Source organism: Solea senegalensis, linkage group LG17 (genome assembly GCF_019176455.1).
Source record: "Solea senegalensis isolate Sse05_10M linkage group LG17, IFAPA_SoseM_1, whole genome shotgun sequence".
NCBI classification, from domain to species: Eukaryota; Metazoa; Chordata; class Actinopteri; order Pleuronectiformes; family Soleidae; genus Solea; species Solea senegalensis.
Window position 1 is genome coordinate 12,973,497 of NC_058037.1, and position 24,816 is coordinate 12,998,312.

At 41.2% G+C, this 24,816-nt stretch overlaps 4 protein-coding genes across 6 annotated transcripts; all 4 read right to left on the reverse strand.

The window, feature by feature from the left end:
• Nucleotides 1–1,386: 1,386 nt before the first annotated feature.
• LOC122784606 lies at nt 1,387–6,300 on the reverse strand. Its single transcript, XM_044049940.1, has 21 exons — nt 6,066–6,300; nt 5,898–5,977; nt 5,723–5,818; nt 5,515–5,639; nt 5,138–5,281; nt 4,975–5,064; nt 4,733–4,897; nt 4,558–4,654; nt 4,266–4,483; nt 4,025–4,181; nt 3,730–3,938; nt 3,527–3,644; nt 3,247–3,446; nt 3,058–3,172; nt 2,806–2,975; nt 2,618–2,718; nt 2,407–2,537; nt 2,147–2,336; nt 1,777–1,918; nt 1,566–1,689; nt 1,387–1,489 (listed from the first exon to the last, which is right to left on the reverse strand). Exons 1-21 carry the CDS (start codon nt 6,083–6,085, stop codon nt 1,419–1,421), a joined length of 2,763 nt encoding a protein of 920 aa, XP_043905875.1. The 5' UTR covers nt 6,086–6,300; the 3' UTR covers nt 1,387–1,418.
• Nucleotides 6,301–6,358: 58 nt separating this feature from the next.
• ttc32 (tetratricopeptide repeat domain 32) lies at nt 6,359–8,340 on the reverse strand. The gene is made up of 3 exons (XM_044049941.1): nt 8,185–8,340; nt 7,865–8,031; nt 6,359–7,049 (listed from the first exon to the last, which is right to left on the reverse strand). Exons 1-3 carry the CDS (start codon nt 8,292–8,294, stop codon nt 6,922–6,924), a joined length of 405 nt encoding a protein of 134 aa, XP_043905876.1. The 5' UTR covers nt 8,295–8,340; the 3' UTR covers nt 6,359–6,921.
• A 2,718-nt stretch (nt 8,341–11,058) lies between these two features.
• Nucleotides 11,059–16,636, reverse strand: matn3a (matrilin 3a). 3 transcript variants are annotated; one of them, XM_044048616.1, is made up of 6 exons: nt 16,412–16,636; nt 13,501–14,076; nt 12,530–12,655; nt 11,815–11,913; nt 11,595–11,664; nt 11,059–11,471 (listed from the first exon to the last, which is right to left on the reverse strand). In XM_044048616.1, the coding sequence occupies exons 1-5, from the start codon at nt 16,593–16,595 to the stop codon at nt 11,609–11,611; spliced, it is 1,041 nt and encodes a 346-aa protein (XP_043904551.1). In that variant the 5' UTR covers nt 16,596–16,636; the 3' UTR covers nt 11,059–11,471; nt 11,595–11,608. The 3 variants fall into 3 exon arrangements, with proteins under 3 accessions (XP_043904551.1, XP_043904550.1, XP_043904552.1); XM_044048615.1 differs by having other exon boundaries at nt 11,059–11,505; XM_044048617.1 differs by lacking the exon at nt 13,501–14,076 and adding an exon at nt 15,095–15,601 and having other exon boundaries at nt 11,059–11,505.
• Nucleotides 16,637–17,726: 1,090 nt separating this feature from the next.
• Nucleotides 17,727–24,422, reverse strand: laptm4a (lysosomal protein transmembrane 4 alpha). The gene is made up of 7 exons (XM_044049656.1): nt 24,178–24,422; nt 22,704–22,824; nt 20,803–20,879; nt 19,290–19,412; nt 18,844–18,939; nt 18,604–18,702; nt 17,727–17,948 (listed from the first exon to the last, which is right to left on the reverse strand). The coding sequence occupies exons 1-7, from the start codon at nt 24,304–24,306 to the stop codon at nt 17,874–17,876; spliced, it is 720 nt and encodes a 239-aa protein (XP_043905591.1). The 5' UTR covers nt 24,307–24,422; the 3' UTR covers nt 17,727–17,873.
• Nucleotides 24,423–24,816: the final 394 nt, after the last annotated feature.

A 24,816-nucleotide genomic window follows, 5' to 3' on the forward strand; every position in this document is an offset into this window, starting at 1 on the left:
CCTTGTGCCCAACAGGTCACATCTTACTACAAAGGTGTTTCCTTCCATGTATGATAATGTTATTGGAGGTCAGTGCAACTGTAGTGACCTTAACACACTGCTGGACCTTCAGAACACCATGACTAGGATTTCTCTTTTTCAGTCTCCAATTGACTAGTTGTTGCATTCATGTTCATTTAAATGTGACAAGGCCTTAGTGTGGTACATTGCAAACAAACTGACATCACTGATGACACCACATATACAATTGAAATGGAAAATAATGAGCTATCATTACAAGAACAAAAGATAAGACGAAACTAGGCAAGTCTTTCAATGTCCGACCAATCAAATCCCATTTGAATGCCAGCAAGAATGATTACGTTTTTGGTGTGAATGCGGCATTATGCTTCCACATTCCCTCCAGTTGCAATGTAAAAACATACTGTCACCACAGACATGAAAACAAAACACCCCTCTACAGTGAAACCCAGTGTGGAGCTGATGGGTTGAAGTTACACGACTGCAGCAGTCACTTCAACCTTGATTACAGGATTTGTGTCCATGTTGACATGTCAAGTCTGATTTCAGTCAGTCCAAGACAATAGTTAAGTTCTTAATGTCAAACATTAGTCTGGAAAAAAAAAAAAAAAAAAAAAAAAAAAAAAAAAAAAAAAAAAAAAAAAAAGCCTAGTCTTAGTCAGACTAACATACCTGGACAATGCGATGCAGTCGGATTATTCCTGCATGTATATGTTCAGTTGGACTGGACATTGTACACATAATTTGACCTGTGAGGAGACAATGTATAAACTGCAGTACTGTTGCCATAAATCACCCACTTGGACAGATGGGTACAGTGTAATGTACTCATTGTAAAAAAGGTCCAAGCCATGTCCAGTCTGAAGTGTCTGCACACTGAACCATCAATTCAGTAACATGTCTGTTACAAGCATACAATCAAGGTGTGTCTGATATAGTTACTATGGTCTGTAACAGAACTGACAAGACATCTACAGTCATCCTGTAGAAGACATCCTTGTCCAAATCTCCAGTTCAAGGTGAGATTTGCCTGACCATGTCCTGCCTTCTGACCACACCATTTCACAAGCCCTTTATTCCTGATAATCCAGACATCCACACAGTGTCATTGCCATGTTGGTCTGGATTATACATTTACCAGAATATTAGTTTCCAATGCACACCTTCTGAATCTTAGTCCACCCCATAGATGGAGTTGTGCAGAAATCTCTAAACTGAAGTCATATTTATAGAATCCAACATTAGAACCATTTGCAGCTGTAAAAGCGTTTTATCAGCATACCAGTGTCGTATTGATCAAGTCAGTGATTGAGAAATTGACTAATGTATACCATTTACAAGACAAGGAGGGAAAAACCTGGGCAGTATAGTTTAAGAAACATTTATTGCAGTTTGAGTTAGGGGGTTAACAGGTAAATGGGCCCGGAAGAGATTTGCCTTTGGTGGCTCAAGTCCGTGCGTCTTTGCTCTGGAATTAAGACAAAATAAAATTTAAATCCAGGGTTAGATTAAGTGTCATGCCAACTCATTTTAAACATGCTTACCTCTTTTTACTTTCACCCTCTGGTGTCCAGAGGGATTCATGCCTGGATGTGCGCACTGGCCTCTGCAGGCGCCATCTGCTCGGTTGCTTGTGTCACAAATCAGTGCATCGCAGTGGACGTAGATCTGTGGGGGGGGCATAGATTTTTACATGCAGGGGGGTTAAATGCAGTTTTAATGTGCTGTGGCGGGTACACGAGTCACATTTTTTACCTCGTCCTTCAGAACCTCTTCATCTTGAACGAAGGTGAACATTTTTGTTGAGAAGCGTTTCACGTGGGATGGGACGACAACTCTGGTGTCGCTCACGACGGGGTGGAAGATAGTCATGTCGCTGTCGTCTTGGTTGCCACAGCTAGTGGAGAAAGGCAAATAAGATGTTTGTCAAACAAAAAAAGGCAGATGCAAAGGTTTCCAAGTTAATTACAAGCCATAATGAGTTGTAATTTAATTTCTTAAAGCAATTATGTTCAGTCTAGATTTAAACTAAAAGGATGGGCTTCTTGGAAATGCCTTGCCCACTGTAGACAAGTCGTTTATTGCCATAAAACTGGTATATACACACACTCCCATTCTTTACTACCTGTCCACAATGATGTCCCAACTGGGCAGCGATGTCCTGTCTTCATGAAGAGTAGCCCAGCAATTCTCTAGGATGAGCTCCAACTGTGGGTCAGCAGAGTGCATGAGCTCCACCTCAAAGTAAAGAGGTTGCCTCAGATACTTGATCACTGGATAATCTTCTGCTTGGAAGAAGAATTCGTAGAAGGAATCTGTGGAAGAAGAAGTGACAGTTTGAATGTGAGCCAACACAAGTTGCCCCGTAAAAGAAATCCGTCCCACCTTCCGCTAGTCTCATCTGCACCATCAGTTGTCCCAATCCGATCTCGGCCGTCGGTTCTTTGCCGATTGGTTTAGAGTTGAATGCAATGGTCTTGGTGTCGTTGACGACGTAGTAGCAAGAAATAGTTTGCCTGGGGACAACAGTTTGGAGAAAGATGAATATAAAAAGTGAATGGAGGTGAAAAGATGGTTACTATTAGACGACCCTTACCTGTAGTCGGGATCAACTGGTGACGTGTAGGCTGTGCCTTTGCTGTAAGTGTCGTAATAGAGGCCAATCTCATTCTCGTAGAGCATGTCGTGATCCAAAAACTGAAGAGACAAGTTTAATATTTAACCCTTGGCATTTTGACTGGTATCTGTATCAACATGATTAGTGGTATCCAACCAATAACTCACCATTCGGGTGGTCCCACAGGAATCAACATTGAAAGTGAAATAAGCAAAGCGGTCGTCACTAAAAACTGGTTTGCAGGACTGGTCCTTCAGAGTCAGCGCACTTGGAGAGAGATTGGGCACCGATTCCACCTTCACAGCCACAGCGGTCACGGTTCCATTTGGGTAACAGTCTTGGAGTAAAGAGACAATTGTGAACGAGATGCGTTTACACATTTAAAAACGTGAGAAATTACACTCGAGTTCTCATCTTACTGGTGGTGATCAAGGGGAAACTGCAGGACAGATAGAGATCACCGAGCGTCCACTCATTGACTGGATCCCACAATATGACGTCAAGTCTGGCGCGAAGTGAGTCGGACGTAAACAGCTGCAAGACAGACGGTGATGTCATCCAGCGCAAATGGATTTTTAAAACTTTGCGTGCCCGTCAGCCTCATCTACCTCAAATGCCACGTCCTTTGCCATGTACGGCACCACAATGCTCTTGTGGGTCTCGTTACTTCTCACGTTGTAGAGAACAGACAGGTCAGGAGTCAGCTGCCGATATCCAACCAGTGTCTGGAAACCGTGGCCTTGACTCCCGTACGTCACCACGATGTGAAAGTTCTTCTCGTCGCAGGTGCCAGTGAGGAAGGGCAGCACTGGGGAATAAAAACTTTTAAGTGCAAACTTGGGTTTCCACATTCCAAGATGTGGTCGAGCATAATCAACGTCATCTCACCAACATCCTGTAGAGAAGCCTCCAAATCCACTGGGTGAGCGAAAGGGGTTTCCTCAGGTTGAACTAGAAACCCAAAGACCAGAGGGAGGAAGTAGACGGTCACCAACTTCTCAGGATTCTGCAGGAAGAAGAGTTCAGGATGTAGTCACTCAAATGCCGCCAGCGAAAGTAACATTTGAGCATGCATCGTCAAGTCTACATACATGCTTCAGGACAACGTCGGCATCAAAAGGCACTTGCAGAGAGAAGCTCTTTGATCCGTTGGGGAAACTGTGCTGCTGGACAGCAAAGCCTCTGGCATTGCACTCCTCAACAGTGAGAACCCCAGTGGAAAATGTGATATTCTTCAGTTCCACATCCTGAAGAAAGGTCCCCAAAAGAACACTGAACATCCTGTTTTGTGCAATGGTGTCTGTGGAATACAAAGTAGCAAAATTATACCTTTTAAAAAAAATAAAATCCCAAGCATCCATTTGCCAGCACCTCAAAGACACATACCATCATTAAAGTGTGGCGGTCTGGGCATCAGAGGACTGGTAATGGGGAACAAAATCTTGTATCTAGTATCATCCTGGGTGTCATCTGCCCTCCACAGTACATCAAGCATGGGCTCCACACTGTAGGTGATGTGGTACTGGTAATCTGGGGCATGGCTCTGCAATTATTCATGACATTTTAATAAAACATGAAAGTGGCAGTAGTGACTCAAAGTCTTGCATAGTTAAATTTATGCACAAACCTTGTAGTAACCATCAGGCGAGCCCACGGGGATCTCGATGACAATGTGGAAATCCGTTTGAGATAGCGTGTACCCACGTGTGGCCATCTGAGATTTCTCCAGCCTCTGCCCGTTGATGCCCATGTGCAATTCTAGGATTTTAAAGCTGCCATCCATCAGGGGCGTCACACGGCGAGGCACGTACCAGGAGATTGTGTCCTCGGTAAAGAGGATGCCACCTGTTCATGAAAATGAGTTTATGATCCAGCACAAAAAAAAAATCTCTGCTGCACAGACCGCTTTAAACACTCACTTGTGGGACAAGCAGCTGCCAAGTTGACAACATTCAAACCATGAGGGGTATTGTAGTAAGCAGTCACCCTGAAAACCTCCATGGAGACTCCCGCTACCTAAAAGAGAGCACTAGATGTCAGTGAAAAGGAGCAGGAATATAACTGTAGTGGGGAAAAAGTTGGCATGTTCCTTACATCCTCAGTATAAGTCTCAGCTGTATTGTACGGGCTTCGCACAACCACGCGGGTTGGGGTCAACTTGGCAGCGTAACCAGATTGTGTAGCCTCCCTCAGCACCATGGACACTGGCTCTGGGGTGAAAAAGGTCATTTTCCAGATGCCATGTGCGGCATCTGATGCCTACAAGAGAGAAAGTGACTTTTAATCTCACATTTTAGCAGATACCAAATGAAGCAGACTCTCTTTTAATAACCTACACTTTGAACAGCATTGTTCTTCGAGTCCTCTTTAACATCCTGAGCCTGTCCTTTAGCTTCAGGCTCAGGTGTAGCCATGCGGGTTGACACCTGTGACAATATTTAAGATTAGATTACAAGAGCACCACAACCAGAGCACCACAACCAGTGGAAAGCAACCTACTTCCATGTAGTTCCTGTCACAGAGAACCTCTCTTGAGGCCCACCGTGAGTAGCTGCATGTCTGAGTCACATCATGACTGGACATATCGGAGGGACTCTGGTTGTACAAACGCAGCCTCATGCCAACATTAAAGGTAAGGTCCTCCTATAAATTGAGGAAAAAGGTAGATTTCATTAAATAATTTCATTTGAAACATGGTACAATAGTGTTTTCACATTTGATGTGTAATGTTCAGTTATGAAAACACTTTTGCAGAGTGTTTGGAAAGTACACATTCATGCCCATCACTTTCAGTCATGCCATTATGACTGTGTGCTATAAAGTGCTTTGTTACTAGACAATTAGCATCTGAGAAGAGTCACATAAGCAGAGCATACTTGGTTTTCCACATAGCAGCCCATCAGAGATGTGTAGATCCTAGTGTTTCCCCATGGGTCAGACTCCATGCTATATCCACACTGAGCAGCCAGGCTGGGTGTTAATGCAATGTGCTGGGTGCCATCTGCAGGGGAGAGGCAACATGACGGGGATCACGTCTCCCAAGCGAAGACCCAGATCTGCTGCTAATTAGCGGTTTATACTCACTGACAGCGTCCACTTCAAGCTGGTTCCCCACTGCGAGAGCCCCGTCTAAGGACAGCCTCATGAGATTACCAACACAGTCTGACCTTAAACCACTGCCTGCTTGAAGAAAAGTTTAGTCAGACAACACAAACCAACTCAGATGAAATGAAGTTAATTTAATCAGAGGAAGTCTTACTTGACTGGGAATTCGTCTTCATACTTGGCCTTGCTTGAGCCAAGATGATTAACGCAGCCATGGTGAAGTCCCACAACAAACTTTAACAGAGAAGTAAATCATTAAGACAAATGAAAATAATAAAAAAAAAATACACAAGCAGTTAAAAGTGGAAAAAGATAAACTTACATATTGTTAAGCCTCATCATATCAAGTCTGTCCGCAGCCAAACAAAGAGTTACAAAAACCAAACCACTGTCAGAGATTGGCACTGAAACCCCAGCAACCTTTACCTACAAACCAACTCTGTAGCGACGTGGCTGACTGCTTCACACGGCCACCAGCAGCTGTTTTATACATCGTTTGATCACAGTGCACAGGTGAAGGTCATCAGTGATTCCACACCTGCTGCACACAGAGTGGCTCACTTTGACTTGTGCCTCCTTAAAATGACAGGAAAATACAGACATTTGCACAAAGCGTGTGATACAACCTTTTATTGTGTCCTGTATTAACATATGCACATAATTATGATCATTCAAGAATAATAGTGTCAAAAGCTCCTAGGAAATGTAATGGTGGTCAACCTCCTATTAAAATCCACACACCAACTTGTAGAAGGCTTTTCTCGTCATTAATACTGTATGCCTATGTTACCACTTGATTGTTTACGCTCACAAATATCGATTCCGTGTCTTCAAGACAAAGGTTTCATCTGAACCTGGCTTTATTAGTCTGTACTGTCCTTTCAGAATTGTTACACCGTACTTTATGGGGCTATTATACATTTTTTTCTAACTGAAAGAGTCTTGTGTTAGTGCAGAAAAGGAAAATTAAAGAAAAAAACTTCCTTCATTGGCATCACAGCTGGTGATGAGAGGTCTGCTTCTTATTGAGTCTTCAAACAGCAAATGATTTTGTGTTTTTACAGCCATCGTCTGATTGTCACCTAATTGTGCTTTACAATTTTGTGTGAAAGCTAATAGAGTATCTTCACATTCAATAATGACATCTTTTCACTTGTGCTTCAGAGTTCATGAGATTGTCAGTATCCCCTGTCTGTCTTCTGCTGCTGGTCCAGAATTGTCTGTTGCAGACTCTCTTTGGCATCTTCAAACTCTGGATTGAGCTTTACTGCTTGCTGGAAGTCCATCTTGGCGTCATCGAAAAAGCCTGTTGACACAATAGGTATTAGTTTATGATGTTTAATGCACTGGTTTCCTAAGAAGCTATTTGATAGCACCAGCATGAAGCCATTTTGAATAATACACAGCTCCACCTAGTGTCCTCAGGAGGGAAACACCGGAGTAACTCTTCACCATCATACAGCATTATTCTAGATTTTATTTTGAGCATTTTTAAGGAGTGTCATTTGTTTAAGGGGAAATTGCAACAGTAATCACAGCTGAGGTCTTTATACTTCCCTCAGTATATGTTTTTATCTCCACTTCAATACTCAACACCCTTTTTTGAGGAACTTGTAAATCTGTTTGCCACATCTTTGCAGTCTTCCCTTCTCCAAAAATGTGCAATAACAATTTATGCAAGAAAATAATTGTCTTAACAGAACATCATGGCCAAACATAAAAAATGTTATGTTTTTTATGTCCGTTTATGAGCAACTTGGCTCAAAAGGGATTTTAGGATCAATTTCCTTTGATAAGATTTTGATGGTCATAACATTGTAAAACAGTTTGCTCTTTATTAGTATATCCAATTTCTGTCAATATAGATTCTTACACAATGGACTTTTAAAGGTAATTTAAGGCCTTTGAGCCAAACAACTGTAATTTGACTGGCTAATGTATATCTTTGAATCAGTAATAAATAATAAAAAAAGAAAAACATCAAATGAAGTATTGTGCATTGTAAATTAGGCATTTATTCTGAAAACCATGGGCGGAAGTCATGTACTTTATTGCCAGGCGATTCGATAATTGACGATTATCAGTACTTTCTTCTATTCTATAATGAATATTTATTCTTACCCAGTCTATAATGGACGAGTCCTCTGTTGTACAACGGTATTTCAAAGTGACTGTTGGCTTGTATTGCTGAGGTGTAATCCTCTACTGCTTCATGAAAATCCACCCGGAAGTACTTTATCTGTCCGCGATTGTTATAGGCAGTGGCCAAGTCACCAGCTTCACAGTTTCTGTGAACAAACGACACATTTACTGTAGTTAAATGACAAAGAATGTAAATAAAAGAAACGGAGCGAACACCAGCTAGCGGCTATAGCAAAAACCACGCACTCTGACACTTGTTCGGCTACAGCTACGAAGCTAATTTCACTGACACCAAGTACCTGCACTGTAAACACGAGGAGATAAAATGAGTATACAACTCCTCTGCTTGTTTGAAATTCTTCTTTTTAAACTCAGCGTTTGCATATTCAAGCAAACTGTCTGTCTCCATGAGCAGGTTTCTGTCAACTTGTCCTGGTTCGTCTTCTTCTTCTTGTTTGTGATTTGATTGGCGTTTGGCAACTAGCTTTTACCGCCACCTACCGAGCTGGAGTGGGAGTCTTAGCCCGTTTTCCATACATTTATTTTGAATCTCTCTATGAGGTAAACACATATTAGCAGTGACTAATACAGTTTCTAGTTTAATATCCTCGCATACCCACGGCCGTTCAATCTTTATTTGAATGTTTCTGAAATGTCATTTAGTCCATGTTTACATTTCTCTGCTTGTATTTTATAGCCAATATGTGTACATTATTATGTAGTTTTAGTGTGTGCCCCCGCTCAGGATCTATTCTACACAGTTATACCTTGCCTTAATATTATTATATATTTACACAGATGATATATGTTTCAAATGGCCCGGAATAACATTTCAAAGTAAACATGTATATAACAGAAATTATGTGGAAAATAATGTTATTGCAGCATACTATAGATTTTACTTACTCCAAGGCACCAATGTCATGTGAATATATACCCGGAAACAATTAGAGGAAATACATTAACATGTTACCCACTGAGTAAACAGTTAGGGTTTAAAATTAAAAGTACAAATTGAGATGTTTTTTAAAACTCAGACCACTGCAGGTACTCTATATGTGGATGTAAATGCACAAGGAGAGGAGAGGAGGCCAAACCCATAAGCAAACGGGTGACAAATTCTCAGACGATCTCCAAGGAGAAGTCAAATGGTTGCGGTGAAAAATGACACCTTAAGAAAGCAGAGGTCACCTGGGAGTCGTGCACTTCCCCTTTGCGCCCCATTTATGTTCAGACTCTGTGCACGAGTTGAAACAGATCAAACGGAGACCAGTTTGACCCTGAGGAAGAGGATGGTGTTTTTGACACTACTGAGAAAACTGCAATAACATTCAACCTGTGGAAATGTGGGTCAACTACTGACCCTTCACAATAGCATACACTGGACGTTTGGTGGATCCTTTTCTCTCAGGAAACATTACACTGTACATGTGGATTAATATAAAAAAGTCCTTTCGAGGCCAACATGTACATGAAGCACCGATTATGTTCAGTCTCTCTGAGGCTGCTTCTTCTTCTTCTTCTTCTTCTTAATGTTAAATGTTACTGTTTGCTGAGAGACTTAGCACAAAGTATCAAAGTCCACTTTAGTCTGGCAGAACCAGGACAGCCGTGTATCACATACCTCCATCTAGGGGTCCTCCTCACTGTTAGTTCATACATCACTACTGTCAAAACACCTCACTGCTTCAACTCATGTGTCCTAATCCCAGTCTTTATTGCCATTATGCATACACAACAAACAGAATTCCGTTTGGTACAACACCTCGGGAACAAGTACATTGTAAATAGTTAATATATATAAACAGCACACTATGATGAATGAATAAACGAAAATGAATAAACTGTACAATAAAAGTATATAAAAGACCTTATAGCTATAGTATTAGGGGTTTAGATTCCTTACACTTCAGTTATTGCACCGAGACAAGGCTGTTTATATTTGTATCACATGTTCTCACATTCAGAGCCATTCAATGAATACAAAGCTTTATATCGTTTATTTTAAATATACAGGAAAAATCTCAATTAAAATATGTCCAAAACATTAATATGAATAAATGTTGAGCCTGCTGATGAAAGTTTGACCTGAAATTGCTGGAGCACATTGCACTAAACTTCATGTGTCTTTCCCACTTGTCAAAGGTGTGTGAGCCCCATTCATCTTCTCCTGAAACACGGGTGGGCTCACCCATGTGTGTGTGTGTGTGTGTGTGTGTGTGTGTGTGGTAACCATGAAAGCCACCGAAACAGCAAACAAACATAAAACAGCTGTCTGGTTAAAGGACGGAGGGAGAGGATCCAAACCAGACTGGAGGTAAACGTTGCTGTGTTGACTCTGCGCCTCGCACTGACATCGCAGACAGAGGAGCTCTGTTGTCAGCGCTGCTGCTGCAGACAAACAGGCCGAGCCATTCCTGAGGAAAACACGGCGGCCACGTCTGTCTGATGTTTTTGTGCCATCACTGAGTCTTTAAAAAACAGATGTGACGACTGCGTACGCAAAGAGACGGTGTGTCGGAAAGTTACTACTTACATTTTTCATTATTTATCTCATGGGGGACTCAAGGGGTCAAAGGTCACATGATGATTTCCCTCTGAGCCCTCTGAGGGGTGAATTATGGCACATTGTTAAGAGAAACGTCAGACCTGTACTTTCATATTTACATTTCCATACTGACACACACACGTCACAGACGTTTACGTTAGTTACATAAGATGATTGATACAGTATAACACCTCATTTAACTACGCTAATCGGATGCTATTGTGAGTCAAATATTTAGAAAGTAGTTCATGTGTTTTAAAGAGCATAATATACGCGTGTATGACTGCTTAAAATGGCAGTTTGAGGTTATCCTTTAGTCTGTGTAGGTTCCCAGTCAAATTTCAAGTAAACCAACAAACCAGTTTGCTGCCTTTGTGCAAATAAACAAAAAAATATCCTTAGATTACAATAAAAAAAATCATATTTTTTACATTACTACTTAATTTTGTTTTAAAATATTCTCAAAATATTATTAAAACATGATATGTGCATGTCATTCATCATTTAGGTTTTGCATTTATCTCACCATGGTCACTGATGTACCTCAGAAGATTGAGATGATATGAAATGTTATATAATACAGTCATTTCTCGTCTGTTTTAAAAAGATTAAAGAGCTACAGCAGTTTCCTGTTAGATTATTTTATTGTTTCATGATATTTATAAGCTGCGGAGTACAATAAAGAACAAAGGCAAAAAAACAAACATTTTTCTACTCCTATTAAGTAAGTCCAATTTGACAGTTTCCAAAAAATAACTTGTATATACAATATGCACAACCAGAACACAAAACCATACAGAAAACATCACAGAAACAATGAAAATATAAAATAATACCCAATATCTTTGGTCATTTATCATCACATTATCACACATTGTTTTAATAGCAGTTTAAAAAAAATCCCAGATCAGCTGTAGATGCTGTTGCAGTGAGAAACGTCTTCTTCACGAGTCACAGTTGAAATCCACGCAGCAGTTTACGGGACGGTGGATGACAGGAAGTAGATGTCTGTGTTGCAGTAGTCCATGGCTCCTGGCACTGGCAGGAAACAAACCAGTTCACTGCCTTTGCACTGAGTAAATAAACAAGGGGTCAAAAACTCAGTTTTCTTTTGTTTACAATCAGTCACCACAGAAAAAAAAAAGAAATGTCAATGCTTACCAGTGTGTCCAGCTTTAAGCTCGGCCCACCATGTTCTCCAGATGCTCTATTCTGCCAGACACGTCAGCAAGTGAGGTCAGTCAAGGAAGGCTAGTCATTCACAAACACGTGCACAGAGAAGAAGTCAAGTACCACCAATACAAGCAACAGCAGGTAGATGATGTTCAGCAGAGAATGTTAATAAAACAGCGTCTTCCATCTGAAACAACAGAAAGGATATGCTTGGATGTGAGCTGCTGGACGGCCGCCTGCATCTGCTTCTGGAAAGCCAGTCTGGCTTCACATTTACACGGATCCTCCACCACCGCCGCCATCACCTCTTCACCGGGAGAAAGCAAATTTCACATCAGTTTAACAGACGTGTGTAAAGGGTTGAAAGAAGAAAAAAAAATCGCTCACACACACGATGCCACCCACTCTCTCCAACAAGGCCCCACCGAGGTCAAAAGGAACACAGACCCATGACAAATACACTTAATCTATAATCTACAATTATTAATTTACAATTATCACAACAAACATGCAATTATAGTGGACCAATTCTGTAACATTACCCGATTTACTGGGTAAAAAGAGGTTAAAGAAACTAATAAGTTCATGCTCTTAATTCAATTAAAGTGGAAAGGTATTTATTTGCATTCACCTGAGACCAGGAGACACGTCATTTAGTATGTTTACATGCATGTTATGTCAGATTTTAGCCAGACTAAGACTTCTAATAATTTGGTTTTCTTAATATCATATAAGCATGTTAGTCTGCCTCAAATCGAGCTAGTCTCAGTCAGACTAACATACCAGGATAATGCGATTCATAGTCCAATTACTCCTTTAGTCGGACTGAAGTCGGACTATATGTACTATAAGTACTTTATGCTTCATTAGTATCACAGCTGAAAAATAAATCTACTGTAGGAGTCCATACGGGATGCTCTTACGTTTCAGGGAACATGTTCTCTTGTCCACATTCAAGATATAACCATTCCGGCACTTGCAGTTATAGGAGGCATTGCTGTTGACACAAATGTGTTCGCAGTCGTGTCCCATGGCACAAGGATCCAGACCTAGAATAAAAACAGGATTAAGGGATAGCAAGTTTCACGTGCTAGCACACAGCAGGTTACTTCTCTAAACTCCACTCAATTAATAGTTAAAAGTCAAGTTTTTTTTCTGTAAAAGTACTTGTGTGATGTTCCATACAAACCTTCACTACATCTTAGTCAATGTCTTTTGAAGAGCTGCCATATGTTGGACAACACATTTAACAGCAACGTCTGCTTTGTGAATTTGCATGCAAACATTTTTTCATGTCAATCTACACGTTAATTTAGACATATGTCAATTACTGCATTAAAGGTCCAGTGTGTAACAGTTAGGAGGGCTTGTTGGCAGATATCAAATGTACTATAGATTTAAAATAAGCCTTGAAAATGAACCTGATGGAACAGTAGACAAATGTGTTTCGTCTAATTTGGTATGCAAATACCTCGGTAGTTCCCTGACACACTTGGGAAAGAACGGGTGAACAGAGAAGTCTCAACATTAGGTGTCATTAATTCTTACACAATGAACCTTTAAGTCTGGATGTGTCTGGTAAAGTGAGGTTATACTGCATGTTTCACTCATTTCATATAACTATGACCTTTTCAAAAATGACCACATTATACAATTTTTGCTTATAAAATAGAAGAAGCTGAAAGTTTAAGACCTCATGGCCCCAAGACTTTACGTGGGTTTAGTCCAGACATCTGCAGTCCATGTGGGATTTGAAAGCATCTGTGTGTTTCAGAGTTCAGCAATAACACTGCAAATGATCCACAAAGTGAAACAAACCCCCTGAAGACTGTAGGTGCCCCTTACAGGAACTAGAACTAGGGTTAATGATGGGAAAGGGTCTTCTTTGTCCTACCGCAAAGGGTCTCCCTGAACTTAGAGGTGAGCTTCTCAATAACGCCGTACGTCTCCACATAGAAGACGTGGTCATCTAGGGGAATGCTGGCCATCAGCTGCAGGGAGCGCATGTCTGCGCGGTCCACCCCAACGGCGTAGATCTCGATACCAGAGGCTCGGGCTGCAGCAGACACCTCCTGCACCTGGTCTTGAGGCCTCCCGTCGGTCACAATGATGGCTACCTTGGAGATGTTCCTGGAGCGTGGTCGGGCTCCAGACTGCTCAGTGAAGGCCTCGTTCACTGCAGTCTTGATGGCAAGGCCTGTCATGGTGCCTGCAGCCAAAGGCTCAATGCGGGAGATGGCTTTCTTCATGTCAAGCTTGTTAAAGTGATCTTTGAGCAGGAACTCAAGCTTGACGGTGCTGGCGTAGTTGACCACAGCCACTCGGGTGGCTTCTGAGCCCACGTCCAGAGTGTCAACCATGTCCGCCAGGAAGATCTTGACCTTCTCAAACTCACCGGGACGCACACTGCGAGAACTGTCGATGATGAAGACCAGGTCCAGGGGGAGGCTCCTGCACTGAGAGTCTGTCTCTGGTGATCAACCAAACCACGGCAGGATTAAATCCATTTCATCATTCAGACAATCACATTTAAGGTTGTTGGCTGACTTTTCACAGTGACACAGAGAGAGAGAGAGAGAGAGAGTCAACTATCATGATGCACAACACCGTTCCCATGGAAACTCGTGACATTTTTGTGCATCACTGCAGCTGTAACGTAAAAAGGATTGTGGTGAAATGATATAGTATGTCAAAGGATATACTATGTATCATTTCAGGGTCCACTGAAGACTTCTCCTTGATGAACCGACGGATCCTTTCATGTCATTTTTCCTTGAATGAAGAGGATGCTTGATGTCCACACGCTAATGTGACATCACACCGAAAGATGAAGACAGTGTTAGCGTCCCTGCCTGTCCAGTCACTTACACACACATAGAAAATACTACTTACGTAGCTGCTTCTGTTTTAAAAAGACATTGCTAAACCCTACTGGTTTCATGTTGGTCGTCTTTTGCAATTAACAAGCTCTGTTCAGTTTATATAAGTCAGAACCTAACGTGACCTGCCAACATGGCCTCCATGTAAAGGACCCATTGTTGTTGTTAGCATAGCTTAGCCTTTAGACTGACATGAACCTGGGTTATCAGTGATAAGGTTTTAAATCTGCCTACCAGGATCAGGGGTGTTTCAAGAGACTTTGAGGGGTCCCAGGTAAAAGTCACTTGAGCTTTTACTTATGGGTGATCATTTTAATTTTCACTGAACTGTAAATTAGTACCAGAACACCATGTGACATCATTTGTTGTGTTGTTTTTTTCCCCCCTAACCACCTGTTAAAGAGCTAAGACGAGACGTTATAAAATAAGATAAGTTAAGCTAAGCTTATGGACTGCTAGCATTAGCTTTGTACACCATTTCACAGACATTAAAATGTAATTGAAAATATAATTTTCAAGTTTTCCGTGGGCTCAAAACCTTCTGACCCCAAAAGCTGCAGAGGTGCATATATTTGTGTTGGGAAGCAAACCTGACTGGTCATGTTCTACCTGGACTGACGGTGGTGATGAGGCCGCTTTGGGTACTGACCGGTAGCGTCACGGGAGCGCTGGTCTCCGCCGGCTGCACCGTGGTCACCACCACCACCGGCAGGACGGTTGTTGTCTGTGGTGCCACTGTAGATGCTGGCAGAGTTGGCAGAAGTGTAGACTCTGGTTGGGTTGGGAGGTCAGTAGGGAGGTTTACTACAGGTGTTGTCGTTACCGTGCGGTGTGTTGGGCATGGACCTTTTACTTTGTAAGGAAACGGGCCTTTGACTCGTTGATGTGGCTGGTAAGCTACAGGTGGTGATAGGCCTTTGTAAATGTGGGGCGTGTGCGGGGCCACCACCGGCCCTGTGAACCTGTGGTGGTGATATGGCGGCATGTGGACTGAGGGCCTGTGGTAAGTCATTGGCGGAGAAAGAGGAATAGGTTGATACACTACCGGTGGAGGGATCCTTGGTGGCTGGAAGTGGTAGTGATACCCTCCTCTATACGTGTAATCACTTCTGTGAACTTCAGGGTCACCAGAAAGGAAAAGTAATAGAGAACATTAGTAGGTTGAAAGACGGGTAAACAGGAAATTTGTGTAAGTTGACACATTAAAGAAAAAAAACAAGTTGTTGTGAAATTTACAACAAGCTCTTTGGTTGCTCTTGTAGGAGCGTAGACATACAGTAGGATTAGTTAAGGGGTGGTTTCACATGTCGTGTACAGTGCTCATGAAACCCCCATCATAAATTTAGATTTCATGCAGGTTTGTCTTTTGAAAAGTACAAAATGTTGTTGTTATACTGTTGGTTAGATTTAATTATTCAAAGATGAATTATCTCATCTTGTCACACTTCAATGTTTTCTTTTAAAAATGAAGACGTACAGTAATTGGCTTAACGTTACAAAATAAGTTGCATTATTTACAGCTATTTACCCTTAATTTCCTTTCACCTTCTTTTTATGTTTCTTCATAATTACACATTCCTTTATTATACATAATTATTTAATAATATATATATAATATAATTATTTGTATTACTACATTTCAGAACTGTATGCATAAAAAGTATGCATAAAAAGAGATATAGAAATTGAACCTGACATAAACAGTAGAATGGAAATGTAAAATTCTCTATGTAAAACCTTGATTGAGAACAGTTACTGTCTCAAAATGCTCTCTGAAATGTAGTGGATAATCAGTAATAAGCAGTATAAAACACTTAAATATCTGTACTTTGCAACTTTCCAGCTCTGCGTCAAACATCTTCCACTAGAACAAGACAGTGGCCAGGAAAAGTCAGAGTATTTTTAGAGTCTTGGGTTAAGACTTACTTGCAGGATTCAGGGTCCTGAACGGCGGTCGACCATTATCTCTGCTTTGAGCGAAGCTTTGTGCAGCGATGAGCTGCTGCGGGTCTCCAGAAGTCAGGTGATAAGTGGCCAGAACGTCAGCCAGCAGTAGAGAGGAGCAGCACAGGAGGCTCCAGAGAGAAGTCTTCATCTTCATCATCATCATCGTGTCTGAGTGCACAGTCCTGCCTGCAGTACAGCCCTGCTCTGCTCTGCTCTGAAGGGGGGTCTGACTGTCTCCACATTTGAGGAGTTCTCACACCCAACACGTCAAAGTCTCTGTCCAATCCTGAAGTAGGACTTGACCCGCAGGTCAACGGTGTGGACTGGTTACAAAAGCAGTTCAATAAGCTGCTGCCCTGCCCTCATAATCACAATCTGTGTGTGTTTCAGACAGTTATTGTACAACCACCTGATTGTAAGACTTGTTTTTCATTAACTCAGAATGAGCAAGCCTTTTAGACAACCAACGACTGCTGGGGACTTTTTCCTCTTCCTTGCATTAACTTCAGCGTATTTGCTCCGAAAAGAAGAAAAGTCTGGAGAAACAAAGTGTTCTTAAAATGTTTATTGAAGTCAAAATGTTTTTCCGCAAGGAATAAATCATATTACAAGTAAAGTAATGGTGGCTGTGGTGGTGGATGACTTTGATAAGCATGCAACTACTAATGCTCACAAGACCAGCTGTTTGCTGCAGATGTCGGGGTGAGGAGAGAAACGGAGGCGACGATCCGTCACCCGTTTCTGTCCCGCTCTCTCTCTCTTTCACACTTGGCTGGAAAACTATTCATTAGCTTTGCAAAACACATTATGGCAGCAGTGATGAGCATGTCAGAGGGCGAAACTGAACCACAGCAAAGCGAAATAAATCACCGACAAATAAGCGCTACAGACTTCACTTAAGACCGAGATGGAATTGTCTAGATAATAATAAGAATAATAATAGTTAAGGGGAAAAGGTAACACAAGTCAACAATAAGAGCTATAATAAGTGGATTGTCATTATAGATTTATTTTACACTTCACATATCAATCTACAGGTAAGATGGTGCTGGATTGATAAAATAATTTTTTATTATTTTTTTAAGCATTACATTTACATATGTATCCCTTTTACTAAGACATAAAAAAGGGTAGAGAAAAATGGGCTGGTGGATTCCATTGCTTTACAGTCATCACATTCATTCAACCATTCAATTATTTATTCATTTCACACAAAGTCTCAAACTTTCCCTGTCTTTCTCCTCTCACACCGCTACAGACACTGGACACAACCACAGTGGGCTGGTGGTACGTACACAGCAGGTCAGAGGATGATGAAGATGAAGATGAGGGTGGCGTCGGTGTTCAGAGAGGGTTAGTGAAGGAATGTAGGAATGCATATGATGGGGATGTGTGCATACTGTATGTGCGTGTCTGTTTTGGCAACAACCGGTGCTGGTGATTAGGCGGGCATGTAAGGGGGGGGAGGTTCCTTCTCTGGCATCTTCATTGCCATCTCGTAGGTGGGGAGGATGTACTGGAGAGAGGAGAGAAAAGAAAAGAGAGAAAATGACACGTTCCTTCACAGCAGAGGTGGAAAGTAATGAATTACATTTGCTAATACTACTCTAAGTGAGTAGTTTTAAATTGTCCTTAAAAATCACATCTGCTACTACAAGTTTAAGTGTCAAGTATTTAGTGTGACCTACAACCCTCACTCTCTTAGACCTGGAGTTGAATCATAATTACTGTTTGTGAGTTAAACTCATTGACAATATACAAGACCAACAAATCCAAATGCAATTGCTCATGTAACTATGTTTTAAAAAGAGCTACACAACACTTTTTGCATTACCAGTATTTGTGACATTAATATTTTATAATAACTGTTATATATTTATCTTACATTTAAAATAATTTACTTTTTTCTGTGCAGCAGAAACCACAACACACACATATGGTAAATTGTACAGCATATATTGTATTGTCTTGGTTTTTTAAAAAAAAGTTCTGTTGTAGCTGGAAATGTGATTTTTGTTTTCCTTGACATGGCAAACTCATAAAAACTGTACTCAATACTCTATGTTGGGGTGAGTGTGTGTGGACAGCACGCCCTCTGCTGGCTTTATTCAGGCATTACATGTTGCTACATCCGAGTCAAATATGTGACAGAAGACACCACTCTTTTTCACCTGGGGAGGAGTCTCAAAGGCAGGGTAGACAGCGATCTCCGGCATGTTCCTGTTGTTGATGTACTTGTAGCAGTTCCACACACAGTTGATCAAGTAAGCCTGCAAAGCACAGAGACTTTCCAAGTCAAATCTTCAAACCATACATTAAATGAATAACTTTCCTGACATTAACAGAAGGTCCTATACTGTAATATGTCCTCAGTTAACTCGTTAACATCCATTTTAAACCAAGAGTTTCACCTTGAGGATGATGAGGAAGGCAAAGAAGACCAGCACAAAGAACAGCAGGCAGCTGGAGTCCATAGAGAGCAGGTTATCCTTGTAAGGGAAATCCGGCTGGGGAGAAAAAAAAAATGTAAGACAACAGAGAACGGCATTTTATTCTGTCATCAGAGATTTTAATCTTAAAGCAATTTCCCAATGAAATTAAAAAAAAATTAAATTAAACATTTTTCAGTATTTATTTTTAGTAAAATCGTGTTGTTTCTTAAATGTGAAAAGTTTCTTTTCTGTAGATGAGTTCAATTCATTGATGAGTATGAGTATGAGGCTCAAAGTAAAAAAAACAAACAGAGAGCACTTTGAGACAAAGACATTTTTTTCTGTGTTGTCACAACTCTGTGTGTGTGTGTGTGTGTGTGTGATTTCATGTAAACAGTATGAGGATGAGGGCTGCTGGGTCTGACCAGCTGGTCCAGGTAGTCCTTGATCCTGGGCAGGTAGGTGAGAGAACTGACTGCCACCAGGCAGCTCAGAGCAAAGTCAAACAGCTGGTAGCAGAAAAACGGGATGAGCCATCCATCACGATGCTAAAGAAATCAAAAAACACACGGGGAAAATGACAGCACTTTAGGAGATGTGATTTGAGATTCTTAAAAAAAAGAACCATGTTGCTTTTTTCATCCCTATTTCATAATAACTCTGGGACAGTTTTTCCTAAACATTTCAAGGATGATCTCATGTCCAAAATCAGGTTTAAGATGTTTTCTTTGTTTGTTTTTTAACAGATTGACAACATTCTCCCCTCATCTTAGGCTGTGGCTGCGCTATCAGATGTGGTTTGGTGTAAACGAGAACTGTCTAGATTAACAGGAAGAGCTGACAATGTACGGAAAATGCGCAAAATGGTTCTTTCACTTTGTCACCACAAAACAAACTTAGAATTCTAGGCATTGTAGGGGATTTCTTCAAACAAGACTACAGCACACTCTCCATTTCTACTTTTATTTACCAAGGAACTGGGTAACTTGGGTATTTACAATCACCGTGGTTTAAACACTCTGAGGGGAAGTTCACTATGACACTACACCAACAGTAACCCTGCTAGGGAGCACCTACCTGCACAGCTAAAGCACAAGTTAACCAGCAGGCACAGACCTAGCAGGCATGTGTGTCTAATTTTTAACTGTGCAGTCACCCAGACTAGCGGCTGAATGCAGGGTCCGTGTCAAAAGGCTATCAAACCTGTCAGTCTTGATGCCGTGAGGCAGGCCTGTGAGGTAAAGATGACAGGCAGTGAGAACACAGCATTGTGTGCAACAACTGCTACAGGATTCTTTGACCGAACTATAATGCACTGGAGTAACATAATGGCGTGTTTCCACCGAGTGGAGTGGTTCAGTTCAGTATGCCTTTTTTTCCATGTTTCCATTAGGAATAGTACTAAAATAACTGGCCACGACCGTTCCATTTCTCAGTACCTTCCCTTGGGGTAGATAATGGTATGGTATGGTATGGGTGGAGCTAGACCCACGATAGTCATCTGATTGGGCGACAGAAAAGTGTCACTCCCGCGTGGCCAGTGTTACGCCCGCAGTCTATGCTCATACAAAAACGTCTATTTGAGACAAACAGCAACACACGGAGCAGAAAAAAATGAGCTGCTTTGTTGTCCGTTGTGTCGAGTTCAATGTCACACTGGTACACCGCCACGCTATGCATCTCACTGACATGGCCATATGGCACAGCGCACACCCCGCCTACCAAGTAAAGGTACCGTTCTGTGAGTGTTACCATTCCAAAACCGAACTGTAGCATGGTGGAAACCTGGCTATAAATACATCTTAATTAACTCTGGTACAATCACTTTACAACTTCAAATGGCCCAATATGCCATGCATGTATGAGGATTGATTGAATGAGAAACTGTGTAACTGTGTAGAAAGTGTACGTGTAAGAAAAAAAACAGTGCACACTTACAGTAATGGCTCCATACACCATCATGGCACTGATAGTGAGCATCAGCAGAGAAATGGCAAACCCCACACAGGCATTCTCTGCATGAGACAACAAAGAAAAGCAGGCAGAGTTTTATAGGAACCCGGGTGAACGTACATATTTAGTGTGTTTGTGGATGAGCTCTTTGAGGAAGCTGTGATATGAATAAAGTGTAAGTCAACAGTCTCCAGGGCATGTCCCTCTCTTTCTCCTCTCTATCCTGAGCCATCTCTGTTTAAAACAGAGGCCATCTCTGGAAAGCATTAAGCCTCTCTCCAGCTGTCTGTCTCTGCTGCAGTGAAACTCAGACAGGGATAATTAAAAGGCCTGTCTTTCATATCCTTTTTTACCCCCATCGCTCACTCTCTCGCTTCCTCAAACCGTTCCGCCTGTTGCGCTGCAGAGACTGCGCAATGCAGTTCAGCCACAAGAAGCTTGAGCTCAACAACTTATGTATCAGTGTACGAAGTTCAACTTTTGGCAACTGAAAACTAAGCTGACATAGTGATACATTCTGATATTCACAATCTGTAAGAATCTAGCCTTCATACAATCACTCCAATTATTTCAGCCACATCTATTAATATAACTGAGGATTTTTGAGTAGGGATGCAACTACAGTTTATTTTGATTACGAACGAGATTTTCTTGATCAGTCTACTCTGTAAAATATCAATAATCACAGGTGCTTCAAACTCATTATGTTTGTTTCAACACTCCAAAGATTTGTACTTTTACACTCACATAAGATGAAGAACTGCAGAAACTATAGTGCATAGTGTAAGAAAAAAAAAAACTCAACCTGGAGAGTGGAATAAATTGAGTGCAGCCTGATAAAAAATAAAAAATCCAAAATACTACATTTATAGCCAGGAGAAATGACATCTAAACCAGTCTGAACACCAACAACATTTCTGCAGGCTGTGGACATCCTCCACTGATCTGTGTGCTGGCCTGAGCCTAATGTGGGAAGGTGAACCCAGTGCAGTTGTTTACCCTCGCATTTTACTTAATTACCGTTTCAGAAAAACAAATAGGCCTCCACCAAGCCAGCCAACAAAACAACCCCAAGCTAGAAAGAAATTAACCCTAACAGTACCTTCAGCACTGCACAACGCAGACACATACACACAGAAACACACAGAAACACACACACACACACACACACACCTAGGACAATCTTAAATTCTTAAGGAGAAACAAAGAAAGAAAAACTGTAGAATTCCCCGGATAACAACATTTTTAGACTTGTCCCTGTGAGTTGTTAAGTTTAGTTGTCATCTGGGAGTTGCTGTGCTCCCTGTAGATGATGAATCACATATTCCATCTTAGCACAACCACAACACATGAGTAAATGACAGACCCTACAGAGAAAAGCAGCTATACACAGAAGTACACAGTAAGGAAAAACATTTCTTTTGAAAGATGAGTACATGGGCAACTCATCATCATCATCATCATCATGGTGAAGTGGAATTCAATGGTTCACCATTGCTGTCTGAGCTGTTTGCTTAATTTATGTGTAGATCTAAAAATTACTTTTGCACACCATTATCTCTATCAGTTTATTATATTGTTTGCTCAAAACAAGGCAAAATAATAATCAGTCTAACAAACTGTCATAAACATGAATCAATTTAAAGGGAAGAACAAACAAATGTTCATACTAGAGAATCAACATCCAGAGGACATTTACCACTTGTGCTTGAAATTGTCTTATGTAAATAAGCAATTGTCAAAATAGTTACAGATCAAATTTCTAATTGAAAATAATTGTTTAGGTTCTAGTAGAAATATGTGACAAAAATGAATAAAATGCATTTGTTTTCACAATGCAGTTAAGTAGCCCTAACTGCAACTCCGATGCAGATTCCACAGCTTACCAGACATCCTGTTGGAGGCAAAGTAATGGTCGATGACCTCATATTGCAAGTCGATGGTGGGCACGTTCTCCGGGTGGGTCACAGCTACGGTCAACAGGATGCCCATCAACAGGTTGACGACCTGAGAAGAGGAGAGGTGAAAAATATCAAACATTTACGAAAAAAGGTCTCAACTACAAATTGTATATATCCTTTACCAACATTTTTAATTTGGCAATTTAAAGCCCTGTTTGTTAGCTACATGATACATGGGAAAACAATCTATACTCCAGTACTTAAGCGATTGGCTTTGACAATATAATGATTAAAGTAAATCATGAGAAACAATTTCCAATACTATGGAAAAAAAAGGCAAAAAATGTTCATTTATTCATTCATCTCGTAGCGCTGGTGCCAATACCAGCTGACATGAAAGTCGGGGTACACTGTGGAAAGGTCAGGTCCATCACAGGGCCACACAGACAAACAACCATACACTCTCACTCTGCATGCTGTTGGACTATTATCACAATATCGTTGTATTGTGTATTAACCCTGTGACTCCCACCCCTAATTCACATGTTACAGTCGCTGCCACAAACTGCAGTTTTCTAGTTTAACCAGCCAGGCCCTTCAGACACTGATCATTGGTATTGTTGATGTTCTATTGCTTTTCATTATGTCGTCAGATTAAGTGTCAGGTTCACCTGAAAACACTCATTTTTCAGCGGAAATGGTGAAATCGGGCCCACGTGGTTTATAGTCACATAAACTGTCCAGCTGGCAAAACTCGGGTGAGGATTTGAAAACGCAATCCGGACACATCTGTTACATCACGGATGAGAAAATGAGAAGCAGATTAATCCAGCTGTAAATTAAGAGGGCTTAAGTGCAGACAACGGCAGTTGTTATTCTGAAATACGATTTACTCATTTAAACTGCAATAAAAAGTCTAGCCAAGTGGCTTTAATCAACAGTCAAATGTTTATTTTACGTTGTGTGAACAGAGAGTCATACGATTTTTATTGTTGTTATGTTATTTGACAGCAGTCACGTTAGCGTATTAGCTTGAGTTCGGCTTGCTAATGCGCTAAGTAACCAGACCGAGTGACACATTTCTTTATTTTCACCGCGCCTGGCTATTGATCAATACATTTCTTTCTTTAATTAAAATCAAACACCAATTGTCTCTTATCAGTTTTCACAAGGTCAACGATGTGAGAGAATAAGCGTTAATGCAAAGCATACATGTTAGCAGGCTATTGCTAATGCTACCGTGTTTAGACATTAAACACGGAACATTATGCCTTGCTAAATCTGTCAAAACAGCCAAAATAGCCAACATGGCTATGTCTGGTAATAAACACACACATATTCGAGAACATACTGTCGCTATGTGGTTGTCATTGATTATGTAACGTGCGAACCTAACGTGACTGAGTGCCAATGCTACCATCCGTTAGCATGCTAAATTCTCATCGACCATTTTACGTACCATGTACCAGGTTCCGAGGATGATGGTCCCCGTCCGGACATGGCAACATCCACAGCACCTGGTGGTGTACAATCTGTCCCGACTAGGCTTAAAATGATGCATGTCCTCCACAAGCGTAGGGAGAAACATCGGATGAGAGTCGCGGGTCGTGAACCAGAGGGTACGCTTCAGTTCACAGCACCAACACACTGACGAAGACGCAGAAACGCCCACCACTTCCAGCCGACGAGCTGCGCGACAACGCGGATAAAAACAAACGCTCTGACGGTAGAGGGAAAGGCAGAGACCAACGGTTGATTGACAGGAGTATCAACCAATGGAAACAGAGGGAGAAGTGTTCCTTTCCAATCTGGTTTGAGCTCAAAATAATGGCCATTTATAGTAATAATGATAATAGTGTTTAAGGTCCAGTGTAGAAAATTAAGGTGAATTTATTTTTATTTTTTTTGCCAGAAACAGAAAAAAAGAAAGACTAGAAGTGTTCAGTCATATGTAACAATAGCCCACAATGCACAAACTTAAACATCTTTTGAGTTTTGATACTAACTGAAGGCTACATAGATTCTCCAATACACTTGTAAGGAAAAGCTGAGGTGAGGAATCAGCTGTAATTATGCAACTTCACCAATAAATGTTGAT

Coding starts and splice junctions, on each gene's coding strand:
- LOC122784606 (XM_044049940.1), bottom strand. CDS start 6,085: ATGATGAGGCTTAACAATAT. Junction 4,655..4,732: donor CTGAGACTTATACTGAGGAT/GTAAGGAACATG, acceptor GCTCTCTTTTAG/GTAGCGGGAGTCTCCATGGA. Junction 4,182..4,265: donor CGCCTGATGGTTACTACAAG/GTTTGTGCATAA, acceptor GAATAATTGCAG/AGCCATGCCCCAGATTACCA.
- ttc32 (XM_044049941.1), bottom strand. CDS start 8,294: ATGGAGACAGACAGTTTGCTTGAATATGCAAACGCTGAGTTTAAAAAG. Junction 8,032..8,184: donor TCCTCGTGTTTACAGTGCAG/GTACTTGGTGTC, acceptor GTTTGTTCACAG/AAACTGTGAAGCTGGTGACT. Junction 7,050..7,864: donor ACTCGTCCATTATAGACTGG/GTAAGAATAAAT, acceptor TTGTGTCAACAG/GCTTTTTCGATGACGCCAAG.
- matn3a (XM_044048616.1), bottom strand. CDS start 16,595: ATGATGATGATGAAGATGAAGACTTCTCTCTGGAGCCTCCTGTGCTGC. Junction 12,656..13,500: donor GTTCAGGGAGACCCTTTGCG/GTAGGACAAAGA, acceptor TTTTTATTCTAG/GTCTGGATCCTTGTGCCATG. Junction 11,665..11,814: donor CCAGCAGCTCACATCCAAGC/ATATCCTTTCTG, acceptor GACTGACCTCAC/TTGCTGACGTGTCTGGCAGA.
- laptm4a (XM_044049656.1), bottom strand. CDS start 24,306: ATGTTTCTCCCTACGCTTGTGGAGGACATGCATCATTTTAAGCCTAGT. Junction 20,880..22,703: donor TGCCTCCAACAGGATGTCTG/GTAAGCTGTGGA, acceptor TGTCTCATGCAG/AGAATGCCTGTGTGGGGTTT. Junction 17,949..18,603: donor CCTTTGAGACTCCTCCCCAG/GTGAAAAAGAGT, acceptor TCCTCTCTCCAG/TACATCCTCCCCACCTACGA.